Here is a 19,827-nt window from a genome sequence, read left to right on the forward strand (position 1 = left end):
TGAACAGTTTAAATTGATAGATTTGATTCGTCCATTTATTTGATATAGGTCGATACCTTAACGATTTACAATTTGGTTGAAAATTTATAGAAGTGATTTGCTCATGAATAAAACATCTAAAGGTTGATTTTCCAAAATTTAATCGAAAAATGAGTTCACAACCATTAATCGAAAAGTTCTCAAGTAGTCCTCATTTGTTGGGTTCCTGCAAATTATGAAAATATTATGTGAAAAGTGAAAAGCACACATGCATGCATATGAATATATATATATATATATATATATATATATATATATTCATATGCATGCATGTGTGCTTTTCACTTTTCACATAATATTTTCATAATTTGCAGGAACCCAACGAACTTTGAATTCACAAACATGTGTTATGCAAATCTATTGATTGAATGTACGTACAAATTTACTGATCAAACTACATGAAATTTTTTCTATTTTTGATTGAAGAAAAAAAAATTGTTGTTTAAATCTAAGCATGAGTGTAATATGAAAAGAACAAAAATCAAAATAATTTTTTTTTAGAAGAAAGCCAAAATAATATAGAGCCATTAGATTTTAAAAAGATAAGATGGTCTTTTTTTTCAAGAATTACAATTCATGATAATCAAACTTCATCAGGCAATAGCACAACAAGTTTAATATGTGGAAAAATTTATTATGTATTGCAATCCGGAGAAGGATCTGGTTTACGATTTTCACCATTTTTTTTTTTTTTTGGGAATGAATAACTTCACTAAGGGCAGAGCCAGCCCGGCAAAAAGCTGAGGCACCAGATACAAACAGAAAAGGGAAGGATAATCTCCATCCAAGTCAAACTAGAATAGGAAAAGCAGAAAAACCTAGAAACTGGAAAGAAAAAAGTCTCCACGGTTGCATCTCAGAGGACCCACCGTCCAGCGGTTTTAGATTTTCACCATAAGCGCACGCAATTGCAACAATCACACTTAATTTGACTTTGTAGCCCTACATATGTGTATAAGTAGGAGCAACCTAAACACCACTGGTCGAACCAAACAAAGCCGAAGCATAATCCGATATATCATTTTGCCACAACTACTCGATCGAGAAAGTAAGGAGAGATCGGTGGGCATAATGAAGTTAGAAGCTGAAGTAATCTCCAAACAGATTATCACTCCTTCTTCTCCAACCCCTGACCATCTTCGCCATTACCAGTTCTCATTTCTTGATCAAGTATCTCCCCCGGTCTATAACCCTTTGCTCCTCTTTTATGAATTCAATGCCAAAACTCAACCCAACATCACTGAAATATCCAACCACCTGAAGACCTCCTTAGCCAAAGTCTTAACCCTTTTCTACCCACTAGCCGGACGACTCAATGGCAACCAACACGTGGATTGCAACGACAATGGTATACCCTACCTTGAAGCTCAAGTGAACTGCAAACTCTCAGATGTTCTCGACAATCCGATACCCGGAGAACTCAACAAGCTCATGCCATTTGAACTGGACGATGTGGCAAACAAATTTGCCCTTGGTATCCAGCTCAACATCTTTCAATGTGGTGGTTTTGCTATTGCTCAGTGCCTTTCTCACAAGCTCGCAGATGGGTTATCATACTTCACGTTCAGCAAAACTTGGGCCGCCACTGCCCGTGGCGAACCCAACATAGCACATCCGCAGTTCATTTCCGCCACACTATTCCCTCCCAAGAATTTAAGTGGATTTGATGCGCGCACTGGTATCACAAGAAACAAAGTGACAAAACGCTTTGTGTTTAGTGCCTCTAACATAGAGGAGCTCAGAAAAGTTCAAGCACATAAGAACGTAACACGCCCTTCACGTGTTGAGGCCTTATCTTGTTTCATCTTGAGCCGATTTATGGAGGCTACCAAAGATATTGGATCAGCTGACAAGTTTTACAGGGTGGTTCATGCTGTGAACTTGCGGCCGAGGTTCGACCCACCACTGCCGCACCATTCCTTTGGGAACCTTTACCGAATAGCCATGACAGCACCGTTACAAATAAGTTCCAGGGAACCATATCATGGTGTAAGTACAAGATTTTGTACATGTTATTTGTTGGCATTCCCATACAAAGCTAGTGAAGTATATCATGACAATTCATCACTGAAGAAGCTGGAAAAGGGCCTAATACTGATCTCAAATATGTTACAGGTAAATGCATCTCATGAGTCAACATATGCATTGGGATTGCAATATGTGTTGCAATCCTTGAGTCAGTCCTAGGTGTTTGTTTTTGGAAAGTATCTTTCTATTCTTAAATTTTATTATGCAAAGATTTTTTTCACCAGTTAAAATCGTCCCATTGAAGACCTAATTGATTTAGGTCTGTTTATTTTAATTGGCAATCTTTTGTTAAAAAGATCTTTCCTAATAGGAATCAATTAGGGTTAGACGCATTGATTGTACACGATTCTTTCTCCATATAATTCTGAAAATATGGTCTAGGTTTAGAGAGCTTTTAATTTGCATATCATATCAATTTGCATGTGATTGATGCATATATTGTGGGTCTAAACTCTCCAATTCAAATAGTGTTTAAGGAAAGGAGTTTAGAAAATCTTATCTGCATTTAGAATTGTTTTGAATACATATCAGATAAAAGATTGTGATTGCATGTTGTTTTGAAAAACCTTTCCATGTTTATCTCAATCGGTGTTTAATGTGATTGGATTGAGGGGGAGTCTTTATCTTCTATAAAAGGTTTTGAAACTGCATTATGAGAGGCAGAGTTTTCTGATTGAGAATTTTAATTGTGCTGCATAGTCTGCACTAACTGTTTTACAAAACTCTCATTGTTTGTTTGATTGATTGATCATACTGCTTGTTCACTGCATTCATCACTTGCATATGTGATTGAGATCAGTGAGGCTTCAAGGCAAGATTGAATCTGAAGGCGTGTCCAGATTTCTTCATCTATACAGATTGCTTCATAGTTGTTTAGAATAGGTCTTTTACAGTTGTGAGCAAGTTAGCATTGTTGCTAGTCAATGTGGTTGTGTTGAATACCACTACTTGTGATCTGTAACGATTTGATTCATATTGGATTTGATTCTCGTGTTGGCTACGTTAAAAGCCACGCAGTGAAGTTTCCTCAGTGGAGAGGTTTACACTGCGTCAGCAAGTCTTGTGTTCTTTTATTTGTGTTGTTGCTTGTTTGAATAACTGTCATTACTCAAACTCTATCAATTTTGTTCCATCCGGTAATTACAATTGGCATCAGAGCGGGTTCTAAAGCTTTTTAGTAGATCTGAGGACATGATGGAACATGAATGTGACAGAGCTGCTAGTTCGATAAATTGTCCCCCATATTTTGAGGGTGAAGATTACTCGCAATGGAAGATCATGATGAGGTTCAAGCCTAAGAAAAAGGTACAAAATTTTGCTATCTCTTCTGTTAAAATGAAAGATGTGGATGATAGTGATTCTGTGGATTTAGCTTTACTAACCAAAGAGTTTAAAAAATTTCTGAAAAATAAAAACTCTTATGGTAGTACTTCAAAAAGTATATCTGAATCAAAAAGGGGGCAATTATCTGAAAAACGAATTGACAAAAACCCAAAAGTCAATAATTTTGATAAAGAGAAAAGCGTTGTTGAAAAACCTATACGTTATGAATGTGGTGGTATTGGTCATATCTCTTCTGATTGTGGAAACAGAAAATATAGCTCACGAAATAACAAGGCTCTTAAGTCAACTTGGAGCGACAGTGAGGAAAATTCTCAAACTGAGAATGAAGAAGAGAATATTGCTTTCATCTCCTCACCTTATCATGAGGCATCTGACGATTCCAACAGTAAAGGTAAGATTTTTGATATATCAGATGATGTGACTAATGATAAGTGCAGGGAACTGTATAAAGCTTCAAGAGTGATGTTCAAAAGAAATCTTAAACTTGAGAACGAGATTGAGCAAATCAGAAAAGCAAAGATCAAGGCCGAGTTAAATCTTGAATCATGCAAAGAAAAATGGGAAGGTGAACGCTTTGCTTACACTGACAAAATTGATATTTTGCAGGATAAGATGAATTCCCAAAATTGGGAGGTGGAGCGTATTGAGTTGATTGACAGGATTAAAACCCTTCAGGTTGAAGTTAAAGCCCAATCAAATCTGAATATCTCACTAACCTCTAAAATTGAGAGTTTGCAGGTCAAGCTTGAAGAGTCTCAAGAAAAGTTCAACAAATTCTCAATAGGGTCAGATTTGGTTTCCAAAATGATTGGAATTGGAAAACCACACACCAACAAGAAAAGGTTGCGGCATAAAGGTGCAAAAATCAATCGTTCTAACTTTGTGAAAGGTGTGAGCTCAAGTGTGCACTCAAGCTCATCAAATGACCAAGAAACTCATCCCCCAACTCTTCCTCAAAAGCCTAAATTTGATTCAGCACCTCCACCTCATCAAAGGAGAACTCAGGTAAGTTCTGACAGTCACATATCTGTGCGTCAGCCTAGGTATATTCATAACTCAAAAAGTTTCACTCCCACTTGTCATTTCTGCGGAAAATTGGGACACATACGTCCTAGATGTAATATGCTCCGCAGGGTCACTCAAAATCAGAGGAAAGCATCAAAAATAGGCTCAACTGCATCGCTGCAAGCAGAGCTGAAAGAGCATCTGAAGTTGATTAGCAGGATTGCAATCCCCAAAGAGCAGAATTTGAAGCAGAAGCAAATCTGGATTAAAAAGGGTTCAAATAATTATTTTTCTGCTCATATGAATAATCTTGATAATATGCTTGAGCTTGCTTTCGTTCCTACGTACTGAACACAAATTGTCTAATTCGTTTACTAGGCCTTTAGACAGAACTCAATTTGAATCACTTAGAAGCACCGTTGGTGGATGCTCTAAGTATTGATACTCTCACTTCGCTTGATCCATTTTGCATGCATTCATGTTGTATGTCTTCATGGTAGTATAGGTGCATTATTATTTCCGTTTCTGCATTGTTAGGATCAGTTTCTGGAAATTCAAGATTGTGATTTGTATCCCTAAGTGTCTGACAGATTAATTTGAACTTAGATTGACGAGGGCTCTACTCCTTTTCTTAAATCTGTGTGCAATGAGCTGCTTAGCATGTTTTGAATTTGTTCCTGCATCACTCTGTAATTGTGAGCTTGAACAACATATTCTCTATCACCTTGAATCCTCACATGCACACATACTCTAAGTGGTGGTAAGTCATATTTGTTGGTTGGCCTGTTCTCAATACTCTTGTACGGAATATTTCCTCATTTTTGCTGCTCCTTGAAAAAAAAAAAAAAAAAAAAAAAAGAATGTTTTTTGGAGCATGGCCAGGCTATTGCCAAAGTAAACAGCCCTCGGTCGTGACGAACGATATGAGGATTGGGAAGAAACGGGAATGGTTTGGTCACCCCGGTGGATTATGAGACTATTGACTCGAGTAGATGTGCTCTTTGGGATGTCCTTGTTACATCTAGTACCCTAAAGTCATCTGACTTGGGAGCTGCTAGCTTAATACTCGTTACATGGGTCGTAGTCTTCTTGAGCAAAAATGTTACTTTGTGTGAAAGGCCAAAAGAAAAATTCAAAATCATGCCCTCACGGTGTTATAAGGGGGAATATAGTTTACGTGCTTAAATTTGTTTCGTATGTGAGGCTTGGTTTTCAGGTTTCCACAAATATTACACACCCCATCTTGAGATATGTTCACTCTTCACAACAAGAGGTATAGAATACTCGATCACCCTCTATCTTACCTTGTGATTGTCGGAATCAATTCACTCGTGTGAACTTATTTTGTTGCACTCTTGTTTATGATTAAGTGGTATTGCTCTTGTTGGAAAAGCTATGCGAATTAAATCTGTTCTTAACATTTGGATACAACCCACTCATTGTGTGTTTGCATTTCATCCTTGCATCTCTCATCACATGATCACACTTAGGGGGAGTATTGATACTTGGGCTATCTTTCTCTGATTGATTCTTCTTGGGCTGGTGTCTATTGCGAAACATCTACTGGTGATCCTCCTTCTACATAGCTTCCGCTACATAAGTTGCATTTGTCATAAAAATGTCAATGTTGCATCGCTTTTTTGTGTGTTCTGTGATGATATCATATTTCTGATATACATATACCAGAGATGGGTCTATCCCGTGGACAAAAACCGTGTAAATGATTTTGGTTTCAGTGGTGAAGCCAATCAGGTCACCGATCAGGTCATTGAATAGGTCACTGATTACTGAACATGAGAAGTTCAATGAATTTGGAAATGAAAGTGCGCTTGTATGACATGAAACCAAGCACTAATTGGGAGGCAATCCAATGAATGGATGAGGAGATGGCAACGGCATAGGAAACTTTTATGTTAAAAGGGTGTTATAGTTTACCTCAATCTTCTTTTCAATTTCTTTGCTTCTTTTCTGGTTCCTTTTTATGTTTTTAGTGTGTGTGCAGGTCATATAGTTGAGGAAAGATAGAAGAAGATCACTGTTGACCGAAACAGTTTTTCTGGCTCGCGAATCGGTTCATTTTGAACGGCTAGGGTTCACAGCTCACTTGGAATCAGAAGACGTACCATACATGGATCAAAAGCCCCAGGAGTCTATTTTCCAATGGAGTTGACAGATAGAAATTCTGAGTTCTAATGAGTCTGCAGTTTCCAGTTGAGTACAGAAAGGTCAGGGCAGAAAACCAGAAAACTGGGCAGCTGAGCCACATAAAGCGCAAAACAGGGGATAATTCCCGGGGTCCAAATGAGACAAGCCTTATATGTATTTGAAGCCCCAGATGTCTACTTCATTCATACCAAAGGGTTTCTGAATGTGACCCCTGTAGCTTCCGGTATTCAGGTTTGAATGGACAAAGGACATTCTGTCAGCATTCTGACAGTTTTTTTGTATTTTTTTGCTAACTTTGCAGGTCTCTAGTTTTCACATCCCTTGGACTTAGAATTCGCGCCACATATGTACAGAAAGCCCTGAATATGAACTTTCATCTCCAAGTAGGATCTTTGGATTCCGATTCTGAATGGATGAGCTATAAGCCTCGGAAGTAGGACTGCTGCAAGGTTTTAGCTGAAATCAGTTTGTGACAAGTGATGTTTCCTATTGTCTTTGAGCATTATTGGAGTACCTTTGGAGCATGTTTGGCATGGAGCTTATGTTAGGAAGTCAAGGCTTAATTAGCCTTGAGGTTTGTGTCTTTAGTTCGTCTCCAAAGGTTGTGTGCATTGGGAGGTCTATAAGAGGGAGCATTCTCTACTTTTCTTAACTATACTTGTTTTTGTTGCTTTCTTTTCTCTCTCTTTCTATACTTAAATCTTTTCATTACATGTGATTATTTGTCAAACATTGAGGACAATATTTGGTTTATGTGTGGGGGGAAGAAAATTGAAACATTTTTGCTATTTTTAAGTTGTTAGTTTTGTGTTTTCGATATATATATAAAAATTAAAAAAAATATATATAAAAAAAAAAAAAAAAAAAAAAAACGATATTCAGTTTTTGTGTGCTTCATAAGCTAGTTCGTTATCTTCATCTGTCTACTTGACAATGAATTCATGGATGGTTCTTGCAAGCTCTGGAGTTGGCTGCTGCATTAAATTTTGGAAAATTGGGAAGGCCATGCACATAGAGATTGATAGAAGTGGGAAGATACCAATGTTGAGGTTCTGAGTCCCATGCAGGGAATAAGACAAAGGAATATGATGATATCGGAATGAAATATTTGAAGTATGTGCTTTTGTTCCTTGTTGCATGCTCCTCTATTTATTCACTCAAGTACGAGCAGCACAAGAGCTGGTATTCTTGGGTTCATTCACAAGCTGTGTCTACATGTTCGGTTTTATTATGTTGTGCTCTCACTTGTTCATTAACTACAAGCTGAAGGTTGCCTTTGTCATTCCTAGACAAAAAGGGGGAGAATATTGGTGAATTTGATCAACTTGTGCTTTGATTGTTTAAATCTTTTGATATTGATCTTGAAATTGCGTTGACATTCCTATGCCTTATCTTTAACTTGCTTTTACAAGGTGTGTGTGATAAGTGTTACAGGAATTGCAGGCTTCTTCCCAAGTGAGGATCCTCAAGTACTTGTTGAGGGGAGTTTGTATTAATTAGATGTGTTTTGTATAGGAATGCCAAAGGGGGAGATTGTAAGTACAAGATTTTGTACATGTTATTTGTTGGCATTCCCATACAAAGCTAGTGAAGTATATCATGACAATTCATCACTGAAGAAGCTGGAAAAGGGCCTAATACTGATCTCAAATATGTTACAGGTAAATGCATCTCATGAGTCAACATATGCATTGGGATTGCAATATGTGTTGCAATCCTTGAGTCAGTCCTAGGTGTTTGTTTTTGGAAAGTATCTTTCTATTCTTAAATTTTATTATGCAAAGATTTTTTTCACCAGTTAAAATCGTCCCATTGAAGACCTAATTGATTTAGGTCTGTTTATTTTAATTGGCAATCTTTTGTTAAAAAGATCTTTCCTAATAGGAATCAATTAGGGTTAGACGCATTGATTGTACACGATTCTTTCTCCATATAATTCTGAAAATATGGTCTAGGTTTAGAGAGCTTTTAATTTGCATATCATATCAATTTGCATGTGATTGATGCATATATTGTGGGTCTAAACTCTCCAATTCAAATAGTGTTTAAGGAAAGGAGTTTAGAAAATCTTATCTGCATTTAGAATTGTTTTGAATACATATCAGATAAAAGATTGTGATTGCATGTTGTTTTGAAAAACCTTTCCATGTTTATCTCAATCGGTGTTTAATGTGATTGGATTGAGGGGGAGTCTTTATCTTCTATAAAAGGTTTTGAAACTGCATTATGAGAGGCAGAGTTTTCTGATTGAGAATTTTAATTGTGCTGCATAGTCTGCACTAACTGTTTTACAAAACTCTCATTGTTTGTTTGATTGATTGATCATACTGCTTGTTCACTGCATTCATCACTTGCATATGTGATTGAGATCAGTGAGGCTTCAAGGCAAGATTGAATCTGAAGGCGTGTCCAGATTTCTTCATCTATACAGATTGCTTCATAGTTGTTTAGAATAGGTCTTTTACAGTTGTGAGCAAGTTAGCATTGTTGCTAGTCAATGTGGTTGTGTTGAATACCACTACTTGTGATCTGTAACGATTTGATTCATATTGGATTTGATTCTCGTGTTGGCTACGTTAAAAGCCACGCAGTGAAGTTTCCTCAGTGGAGAGGTTTACACTGCGTCAGCAAGTCTTGTGTTCTTTTATTTGTGTTGTTGCTTGTTTGAATAACTGTCATTACTCAAACTCTATCAATTTTGTTCCATCCGGTAATTACACATGGTATACGAGAAGTGATAAGCAAGATCGACAATGAGTACGTGAGAAAACTACAAAAAGGTGATGAGCATTTGAGTTCCATAAAGACCCATGCTAAAAGTTTTGCTAAAGGCGAGCACGTTATAATTAGCTTCAGTAGTTATTGCTGGTTTCCTCTGTACGATAACGATTTTGGTTGGGGGAGGCCTACGTGGGTGGGGTCACCGGCACTGACGTTCAAGAACCTAGTGAACTTCATGGATACCAAAGAGGGTGGTGGAATTGAGGCTTATATTAGCTTGGAGGAGGAAGTCATGACTAAGTTTGAGAGCGATGTGGAGCTCTTCGCTTATGTGTCTCCAAGTGCGGTGCTGAACGTCTAAGCAAAATTAGTATGTGTTGTGGACAGTGCAAAATATGAAGGTGTGAGGCGAAGTATGTTTTTTCCTACTTATGGTACGTCCGTACTACCTAGAAGTAGTTTCTGTATTACAATTCAAAATTTCAAATTGGTCTCCGCGTAGTAAATCAGAACTGGTCATTTAGCTGTTGAAAAAGACCAAGTCTAGCTTTATGTATTTTCTGTACCGACCTCTTGTAATTTGCCCCAAGTAAATTGGTTTGGTGTTGCAACCAAAAAAATAAATTGGTTTGGTGTTGCTGCTGTAATTAGACTCTGTTCATATCAGTGATTCTGTGATTGCTCTGGGGTTTGGGTCTCCTGGTAAAAAGCAACTTTGCAGAGTGAAAAACCACTAAATTTTTCTTAAATCTTTAGGATGCTGTGCATGTAAATTTTGATTTAGGGCTTATTCATATCTTCTTGGGGTTTTAATTTTTATTTTTTATTTTGTCTACACGGTGAATAGATTACGGAAACCCAATGTAGAGTTAGATTCAAAATTCCAATATAGAGATCTCGTTTATAAATTTAAAGTTATAATCACGGGTAATTAAGTAATTTGAAGACGAATACTCTATTTCAATTAGAAGAAAGTTGCATCTAATTCCTTCAATCATAGCAACGATAAGAACGTCAAAAAGAGATGGTAAACAAGAGTGGATCACAAGGAAAAAAGAAAGGCTGTACATATTTTTTGTAACATTTTTTTTTTAAAGAAGCAGGAAGAGGACTAGCTCAACGTCCTCTCTTGAAGTATTATTGATAAGGAGAAAAAATTACATACGGGCTGGAGGACGTAAGCAAAGCCATGCCCAGAACAAAAACCATATATGCAAACCATGCAAAAAAACATTCTAGAAATTTCCTGATCCATACAACCAATACAATGGCAACAAAAAACCAAGACATGAAACAAGAAGCAAAAAGCTCATCTGAACCTATAAGCCACTCTACCAGAGAAGTCACGTCCAATGAAGGCACAAGGAATGGAGGGAGAGAGTCCCATATATGAGCTCCAGCATTGGACGCACCATAGTTAGCCAAGACGTCGGCGGGAACATTTCCTTCTCGAAAAGTATGGGTCACCTGTAAGCGCATATTGCGCGTCTGTGAACCCATTTAGCCACCTTGTTCGCAACCTCCAAGGAATAAGATTGGGAGACTTGAAAAACCGTATCACTATCATGGAATCAGACTCAACCCATAAGTCAATCCAGTTTCTTTGCTTTGCAACATGAATTGCTTCAAGAAAAGCTAAAATCTTATTGAACACTCTAACCTTCAAAGAGAAAGCTAGCACAAACATACTGTCATGGTTCCGCACAGGGCCGGACTTGAAGTTGTGGAGGCCTGGAGCAAAAATCTAAATGAGGCCTTACTAATTCCAACATAAAAAAAATATATTATATATAAAAACTTGGTCAAATTAATATAACAAGGCAAATAAAAATAATATATAAGAATGAAAAACATAATAGATAGGAAAATTAGCCGAAAAAGAAATGAAAAGACATGAGAATGTAAAAAGGAAAAGCAAAAAAATGAAAAAAAACATAAATAAAAGAGAGATAACTACAGATCGAACACAAGTCATGGGTGGAAAGTGGATAGTGACTTGGCCAACTAGACTACTTCGCGTTTCATTAAATTGTTTGACATTTTTGGTTAATATATGTTATATACACATATTCTGAGATCTGAGGCCTCACGAGATTGGAGGCCTAGCGCGGCCGCACCACTTGCACTACCCCAGGGCCACCCCTGGTTCCGCACTATTCCACCAAACCTGGGCAAGTCAAAGCTCCTAAAGGAGCCATCAATATTTATCTTTAGGCAAGGGTGCAACGGTGGAGTCCATTGCACACTGATGAAGCGAGGGGCAATAGCTCTGAGTTGTGACAATTGTAGATATGTGAATATGTCACGCCCCGAATTTTGAATAACAAATTCAAATTCGAAACATGAATTAAACAACAACATCAAATAAACGTCCTGAATTTTTTTCCCTTGAAATAAACAACCACACTTCACACCTCTCAATATTACATAAACCAAATCCTCAAGTTATTTATTACAGCAAACTCTTACCAATCAAATTGTAAGGCTCAATGAGCATAACTCACCTCACAATTACAAAAGCTGTAAAACCAAAACAAATACTCTAACCCGCACGATCACCGCCCTGATTCTCCTCACCTGCAGGATTACCCGCTACACAATTTGAATAGTGTACCGGGATTGCAACAACACCAAACCCGATAAGCTTTTGACAGCTCGTATGAGTAAATGAGAATGAACTGTTGATTTATTAAATTACAATTCTTATAACTCAAGTAACAACCAACAATCTCACGTCTGCAAGGAGACATCAAACAACTCACGGAAATCCACAAGCAATACATTTTCACAATCCTCTAATCATAATACACCACTTTGGTCCTACAACCACTCAACCCCATATAACACCACTTTGGTCCATCCCAACCACACGTTAGAGCTCTAACTATATCGCTACCTATCACCTTGGCCTAGGCTTAAGTAATACGACATACTTCGGTTAATAATAAACCGTCGAACTTTGGACATACCTGTCCTCAGAACAATAAACTCCGGTTAATAACAAACCGTCGAACTTCGGACATCCCCGTCCTCAGAACAATATACTTACGTTAATAATAAACCGTCAAACTTCGAGACATCCCTGTCCGCAGAACCATATACTTCGGTTAATAATAAACCGTCGAACTTCGGACATCCCCATCCTCAGAACACAACCACTCCGGTTATCCTTAACCGTCGAACTTCGGACACCCCAGTCCTCAGAACACAAACACTCCGATTATCCTTAACTGTCGAACTTCGGACAGACTGTCCTTAGAACCCTACATTTTCCAACTCTATACATCCCCCAATGTCAACCATAATATCAACATGACTAATTAATCATGATCATTACATATAAAGATGGTAAGTCACATTTCAATCCATAATAATTTAATCATCCCAATTCCACACTCTTCAATGTCACATCATTCCACATATAATCACGTAAATATATATATATATATATATATTTATATATACGTAATCACCCACTCATGAATGATCACTAATACCAACTATAGTTCACACAAAAAAATCGGGAAATTCATTTTGTATAATTAAATCATTTTACTTACCTATAGACCGTAGTTGATCAAGTCCATATGATTTAAAACAAATATTTATTCCATAAATATTTTCACACAATTACGACAAAAATAAAGTAATTAAAAGTACTCGGTTCGTAATATGAACCACGTGAGGTTTACTCACCTCTAATCCAGCTACGTCTTCTTAACAGCTCAACAACGATTTCACGAATCGTCCGCCAAATCAATCAGTCGATCACCTAATCCAATACGATCTTAACTTAGCCAACAACTCATAAACATAATTAGACAACGATCTAACAGTCGGATCGAAATTAAACGATGATCCAACGGTCGGATCAAAATAAAATGATGATCCAACTGTCGGATCCTCACAGATCGCCCTTAGGATCATACTCCTAAATTATCACGAAGATCCAACGGTCGGATCTTCCTGAATCACCCTTACTAACATCTCCACAAATTTATATGAAAATCCGACGGTCGGATTCTCACGAATCGCCTTCCAAATTATCTTTTTACAATTATACGACCCATGACCACACAAAGTCACTGGGATAGTCATACGATCAACATAACAAAATTACAAGTCCATCGGACGGTCAGATCTTCACAGATCATAAATCGAACGATTGAAATCGATCGAAATGTAAAAATTCATAACATAATCATACGATATCCAAAAATTGTGTATAATATATCGAAATGATCGTATCGAAATGTAGAATCTGAAAATGCACAGAAATTGTTCTTGTGACCCCCGGAGCTGGCCAGAAAGGGATGTCGGAGTTAGTGGCAGAGCCACCGCGGACCACCACCAATGGTGTCGGGGCCGGGCTGCTCTTCTTCATATTAACATGCTGATAATTTTTCTTAACTAGCTAAAGATCAGAAAATAACTGGAAGTGATCGAAAATTACCAAAATACTCACGGTGGCCGGAATTTTGCCAGAATCCGGTATGTGCTCCGATCGATGTAAAAATTTCAACAAATCGCTTCGATCCCTTCTGGATATTTGTTCAGAAACTCAAGCCGAGCTCATCAGTTCAAGAATCACAAGAAATGGTGGTATGTAGCTCGAGATATCTGGATCGATAGCTCGGTTTCGATTTAGATCGGGTCTGGCTTCCAGCCTCCACCACGCGCAGTGACGCCTTGAAAGGATACTTCTGGGAGCTTCAGGAGGTTGAGATGAGCTCGAGGATGAAGTTTGGTGATGATTGGCGACCTGTAGCTTGAGATATCAAGCATGAAACCAAAACGAGCTCAAACCGGGCGGAGCTTTCCGCCGTCGCTGGAGGCCGTTTTTCCGCACAAGGCTGCCTCTGAAAGCTGAGCAAGGCCAATACGAAGTTAATGGAGGTGGTCCGACGCTGTTTGGTGGCCGGTGGAGGGAGAACAAGCTTGGAGAACAATTGCTCTGTTTTTCTGGGTTCGGCCGAGAGAGAGAGTTCGTCTATTAAGCTTTTCAATTATGCATAATCATGTAAGAAATAAAGCACCGGTCTTGATTGATCCACTATTGCTTAAATCACGGAACACCCTACCTTTGATCAAAGGTGTTTGCCACTAAATTTTCTTTGATTAAAAAACTAGGTTATTACAGAATAATGGCAAGGAGGAGGGGCGGTGGGAAAAAGAAAAAGCAAGCCCAGCTAACTCTTTAAAGAGCCTATAAAGAAATGCTTGAAGCATGCAGAAGAAAATAGGGTCAACTACAAAGCACTACCAGACAACATATTTTTTGACAACTAAGTCCACAACCTTTTCTACTATACAATTAAGGACAGACACTATTCTCCTTTTACCTTCTTTGCTTTTTACATAGTATCAGCTATAGTACACAGTATCAGCCTATTTCTTTTCCAAACTAACACAGTATCAGCCTAAGGACTAGCCTTCAACATGCCACAATTTCACCTAACGACTTCCTGTCTAAGCGGCTACTACCAGGGCGGAATCACTGCTGCCTTAGTATGATAGGGGTCATTTTTTATAGAAAGACTGCTACTGCTTACTGACTGCTACTGCTACCAAAACATAGATGCAAAAACAGTAAAATATTTTTGTGACAGAGTACTGGGCACAAACTGAATTTATTTATTCAAACATAAATACAGATACAGAACCCAGAGCCTCACTCTTGGGCAAACAGCTAGAAGCTGTTTTAGCTACTCATAACTGATTTACAAACACTTACTTGTAATAGAAAGCACACTGTGTCCACAGACGGACTGCTACTGCTACTAAGATATGCTGATCTTAGAGATTTTCGAATATAGAACTAATGCCTTTCTCTTCGAATGCCTTCTAAGAGAAGCTAAAGCTCCTTATATAGGGAGCGGAACTCAAATTACAATTCAAAACAATAAAATGTACAGAACGACTCCGTGATTTCCTGCTTTCCTTAGTGCTCCTGCTGGTGGAGGTCGGCCGGGGAAAAAGCAGATTCCTTTAGGTGAAATGTTTTTTCACCTACTTTTTGAAAAGCAAAAGTCACTTTTGGGAAAAATCCAAAAGGACTTTCGGTGTTCTCTACACCTGCTGCTTCACATGTTCTCGTCGGTTTCTGAATTGTGACCAAGGACAAACGAGTCGTTATCTGCCTGGGCCATCCTTACTGTTGTTGCATTGTCTTCGACATCTGTATCAACATACATCTTGTAGTGGTTGTCAGTTTCAAGTTTTTCCACCCATCGTAAGCATGCCAGTGTCGAATCTATCTCCTTTCTGGTAAGAGATAGGAATAAGTCACTGCTGACTACGTCAGGATGATCGTAAGCAGTGATGATAATTTTTTCTCCTGCTGCCAGGAAGGTATTGTAGGTATCCTCAGAGATGATCTTTTTGATATATTCTAGAGTCATGGCCTTCATCCATGGAATGCTTGAGTTTGGTTGGCCATTGTACCCTACACAGGCTGGTTGAAGATATTTCCTTTGAATAATTCTTACATAATGATAAGGAGGAATATATTCAACTTCACCGTTTGCCTTCTGGATCCATTCTGGAGGAGTGGATCTGAACTTCAGTCGAAGCATACAGTCATTTTTTCTTACATTTTTGACTGTATTGACAATGATAGGCGGCAAACCTTTTAGATCATCATTTGTTTTAGTCCACAGATTATGGACAAAACCATTTTCAACAAGCCAGAGCTTGTGTTCTTGAGGATGTTCACTCTGAACATTAACCAGATATCTTCCAACATAAGGACCTGAAACAATAAAGAGAGTTGGAGGAACTAGGTCTTCTGGATTATGTCTTCCTATCAGACTATGGAATTCATGCCAGTCTGATTCATTAAGTGCCATGACAGGAACTCTAGCACTTTCTGGACTTTCAAGGAAGAGAATTTTTTCTTTTCTTACAGCACTCTGCTGTATATGACTTTCTTCAAATTGTGGTCTGGCATTCTCGTATAGCTCTTCAGCTAGTGCAAAGAGTGCCGGGAACATTAGACCACTATTTCTTTCTTGAAAAGCAAATAAGAGATTATCCAGGATTGCCTTCTGGTGATAAGCTAGTCTCCTGCCAGTTCTGAACACAGGAGTGTCAAAAGTTCTTAATTCATAGTTAAAAACATTTATGACTCCAGTTGGAGTTGGTCTGCTTTTTGGCAAAGCAGCAGCCGTCAACGGTCTTGATGAGCCTTTACCGTCTGCCGTTTGAGACGGGCTAGCCAATCCTTTACCCTGGGATTGATCAGTTGAGGCTAGTCCTTTAGGACTTAGCAGAAACCTTTTAAGAACTTTTTCTTTGGTTTCCATAGGATCTTCTTGATGCTCATGTTCTTTCCCAGTCCTTCTGCTTCTGGGATTACGACCTTCGTCGTCTTCTCTTTGGCTAAACATTGCCATTTCCCTGGTCAATGCGTCTGGAAGATAATTCTTGTTTCCTGCAATTAATTCAACATTATAATCATATTGGTTAAGAAATAATTGCCAGTTTGCTAATCTTCCTCTATCAGCAGCTTTATCAAGTTTAAAATTTTTGAAATTTTTTACTCTGGCACAATCGGTGCGGACAGTAAAGGTTTTTCCAAGAAAAGCTGGTGAATTTAAAATCGTTTTTTTGACAGCCAAAATTTCTTTTTCTCCTGTGGGATAATTCAGTTCTGCAGGGCTGAACTTGCCACTACAAAATTTGCAGATTTTTTCAATGTTAGTTCCAGGCGCTCTTGCCAGAACAACACCGGACCAGTAATTATCGCTCGCATCTGTCTGGAGGATAATTTCATCATTCTCTTCTGGTTGTTGGAGAGGAGGGAGGTTTTTGCAGAGATTTTTTATCTGCTTCACAATCTTTTCATCATCTTCTGTGAAGTTCCATTTTTTTTTGGAACTTGTCTTAGGAGATAACATTGCTGTTAACCCTGAGATTTTAGGGATGAAATCTCTCCCATAATTTATGACACCAAGGAATCTCTCTAGACTCTTAGCATCAGGAATTTTGTCTGGGAATTTCCAGATCTTTTCAAGAATATGAGGTTGGAGTTTTATTACTCCATTTTTGATGTTTATTCCTAGGAAATCAACTTCATCAAGGATAAAGAAGATTTTCTTTTCACCTAGGATGATTCCATGCTGAACTATCAGCTTTACTACCTCATGGAGGTGTTTCATGTGTTCTTCTTTATTTTTGGAGAAGACAAGGATGTCATCTATGTAGACAACACAGAACTCCGCCACATGCTTAAAGATGTTGTCCATCTTTCTTTGGAAGATTGAGGGAGCTTGCTTGAGACCAAAAGGCATTACCAACCATTCGTAATGACCTTGTGGTGTTCCAAATGCAGTGAGAGGTACACTCTCGGGATGCATCTTGACTTGCCAGAAACCCGACTTTGCATCGAATTTCGAAAAGACTTTGGCTCCTCTGAGCTGGTTGATCAGTACTCTTACTTGAGCAATTTGATAACCATCTTTGACAGTCTTTTTGTTGACATCTCTGTAGTCAATCACCATTCTAGCTTTTCCTCGTAGAGTTTCTGCATGATTTCTCACGTAGAAAGCTGGAGCATGATGAGGGCTAGTGGAAGGTTGAATCAATTTCTTGTTCAGAAGATCTTCAATATCTTTCCTGAATTCTTTTTGATCTTCTTCTTTGTAATGAGGAATGGCTTTGACATGGCAGATAGCATTCATGTCATGCAATTTTAATTCACAGACCACTGGGTCTTTTTCCCAAAACTTTTGAGGATTTGTATCCACATTCTGCTCGAGTAGTTTCTTGATTTTTTCAAGAGTGGGAATTTGTTGAGACTCAAGCTTTTTCTGAAAGTGCTTGAGGTTGTGTTCATGAATGAAACTAGCTTCTTCATCTTCACTAGCTTCTTCTTCTTCTGAGGATTCTTCAACAAGCAATTCTTCTTGTTGTTTGATTTGGAGTATGGGCTCGAATTTGGGTTTGTAGGGGGTAAGATCACCACTATTCGGTTGCGATCTCTGATAGTGAGAAGTAAAACCGGGACCTACCACACTGAATGCATGTGTGAGTCGGTCTGCCCAGAACACCCGTTCTCCTTTCGTGAAGCCGATCGCTTCTTCATCCTGAATGAATCTCTGTTGGAGAATAAAATCATTTCCTAACAGGAAATCAGATCCTTGGCCTTCTGACTGCCAAACATTCTGGATGATAAATGTTCCTCCACCAATGGTGATATGAACATTTTTTGCTACTTTCTTCATGGTGAGATGGCTTCCATCAAATGTAACACCAGTAGCAGACTTTTTCTTATCTTCTTTCCAGAGTTCATCTGGAATTGCAAATCTCTTTGCAACAGTAAAACCTGATCCATTATCTACAAAGGCATGTAGATGATATTTCCTATGATCAGGGAACTTGAGTCCGATCTCTATGTAGTTGCTGTATTTACTTGTAGAGACGACTTTCGATTGGTGAGGCTCATTTTCTTGAGCTTGCTCTTTTGGAATGAATGGTTTACATTCTTCTGAAACATGTTCCTGCATGGGTGATTTATCTTCACTATCATCCCAGTTTGTAGGAATTATCTCTTTGATGTCTGGATCACTGAACCAGGACGGAGGATCATATCTGACTTTATAATCATACTTGCCAGAAGGTTGGCCAAGTAGATCCCATGTGTCAGTAGCTTCTTGTCTTTCTAAGAGATGAACAGTTTCTGATGGTTTCACCAGTTCTACATTTTCTGGTATTTCAACCAGTTCAATATCTTCATCGATTTTTTCTTCATCGATGATTTCTTCTTTTTTCGAGGAAGATGGTTCCATGGTTGTCTGGAACAGAGTTTCCACTTCTTTCGCCTTTTGTTCAGCAAAATATTCTTCATATTCTTGCTCAACCAATTGGCTGACAAGACCATTTTTGGTTTTTCTTCTTGCTTCAGCTATGAAGCATTCTTTATGATAAGTCTTCTTGGACTCTTTACAAAACATAGGGAGACCATTCTTTTCATGACATAAGCAGTAGTCACAAACGAATGTACCAGGGTTCACCTGATAAGAAGACATGAAGGATTCTGTCTTGCTTTCTTCCCAATTTTTGATTCTCAAAACATTCATTTGTCTGGATTCGAAGTACTCTACTTCAGAATCGATCTCAGACTCATCTGATGAAATTTCTTCTTCAGACCAGGCAGAGTAGACTGACCTGTCATCATCTTCATCATCAGAATAGGCTATTTCGTAGCCTTTCATGTTTGCTACCTCTACTATTTGTTCATATTCTTCGAAGAGAGCTTTAGTAGATCTTTTACCCTTTTCAGGGCATTCATTGGCATAGTGCCCTTCAGCTTTACATAACCAACATCTGCAAGCTTTCTTGCTTGGTTGTTTATGCTGATGAGTATTCTTCTTTTTCTTGAAGAATTTCTTTTTAGGATCTTCATCCTTTTGTTTCTTGTAATTGGAACTCTTATTGAATTTCCAATCTCTTTTCTGATTACTCTTTTTGAATTTTTTAGAGTAATATTTTTCTTTTTTCTTCTTTCTGTGGAATTTAGATTCA

The 19,827-nt window shown here is 38.2% G+C and overlaps 1 protein-coding gene and 1 long non-coding RNA gene across 4 annotated transcripts; one reads left to right on the forward strand and one right to left on the reverse strand.

The window, feature by feature from the left end:
• The first annotated feature begins 1,110 nt into the window (after positions 1–1,110).
• LOC112200703 (stemmadenine O-acetyltransferase) lies at positions 1,111–9,667 on the forward strand. The gene is made up of 3 exons (XM_024341714.2): positions 1,111–2,026; positions 6,153–6,180; positions 9,325–9,667. Exons 1-3 carry the CDS (start codon positions 1,111–1,113, stop codon positions 9,662–9,664), a joined length of 1,284 nt encoding a protein of 427 aa, XP_024197482.1. The 3' UTR covers positions 9,665–9,667.
• A 734-nt stretch (positions 9,668–10,401) lies between these two features.
• On the reverse strand, positions 10,402–14,452 carry LOC112200629. Of its 3 annotated transcripts, none has more exons than XR_005809619.1 (4): positions 13,757–14,452; positions 13,000–13,075; positions 11,808–11,880; positions 10,402–11,034 (listed from the first exon to the last, which is right to left on the reverse strand). It is a non-coding gene; the product is annotated as an uncharacterized LOC112200629 (long non-coding RNA). The 3 variants fall into 3 exon arrangements; XR_005809618.1 differs by having other exon boundaries at positions 11,808–11,895; XR_002936397.2 differs by lacking the exon at positions 11,808–11,880.
• Positions 14,453–19,827: the final 5,375 nt, after the last annotated feature.

Source organism: Rosa chinensis, chromosome 4, assembly GCF_002994745.2.
Source record: "Rosa chinensis cultivar Old Blush chromosome 4, RchiOBHm-V2, whole genome shotgun sequence".
In the NCBI taxonomy this organism is placed as follows: Eukaryota; Viridiplantae; Streptophyta; class Magnoliopsida; order Rosales; family Rosaceae; genus Rosa; species Rosa chinensis.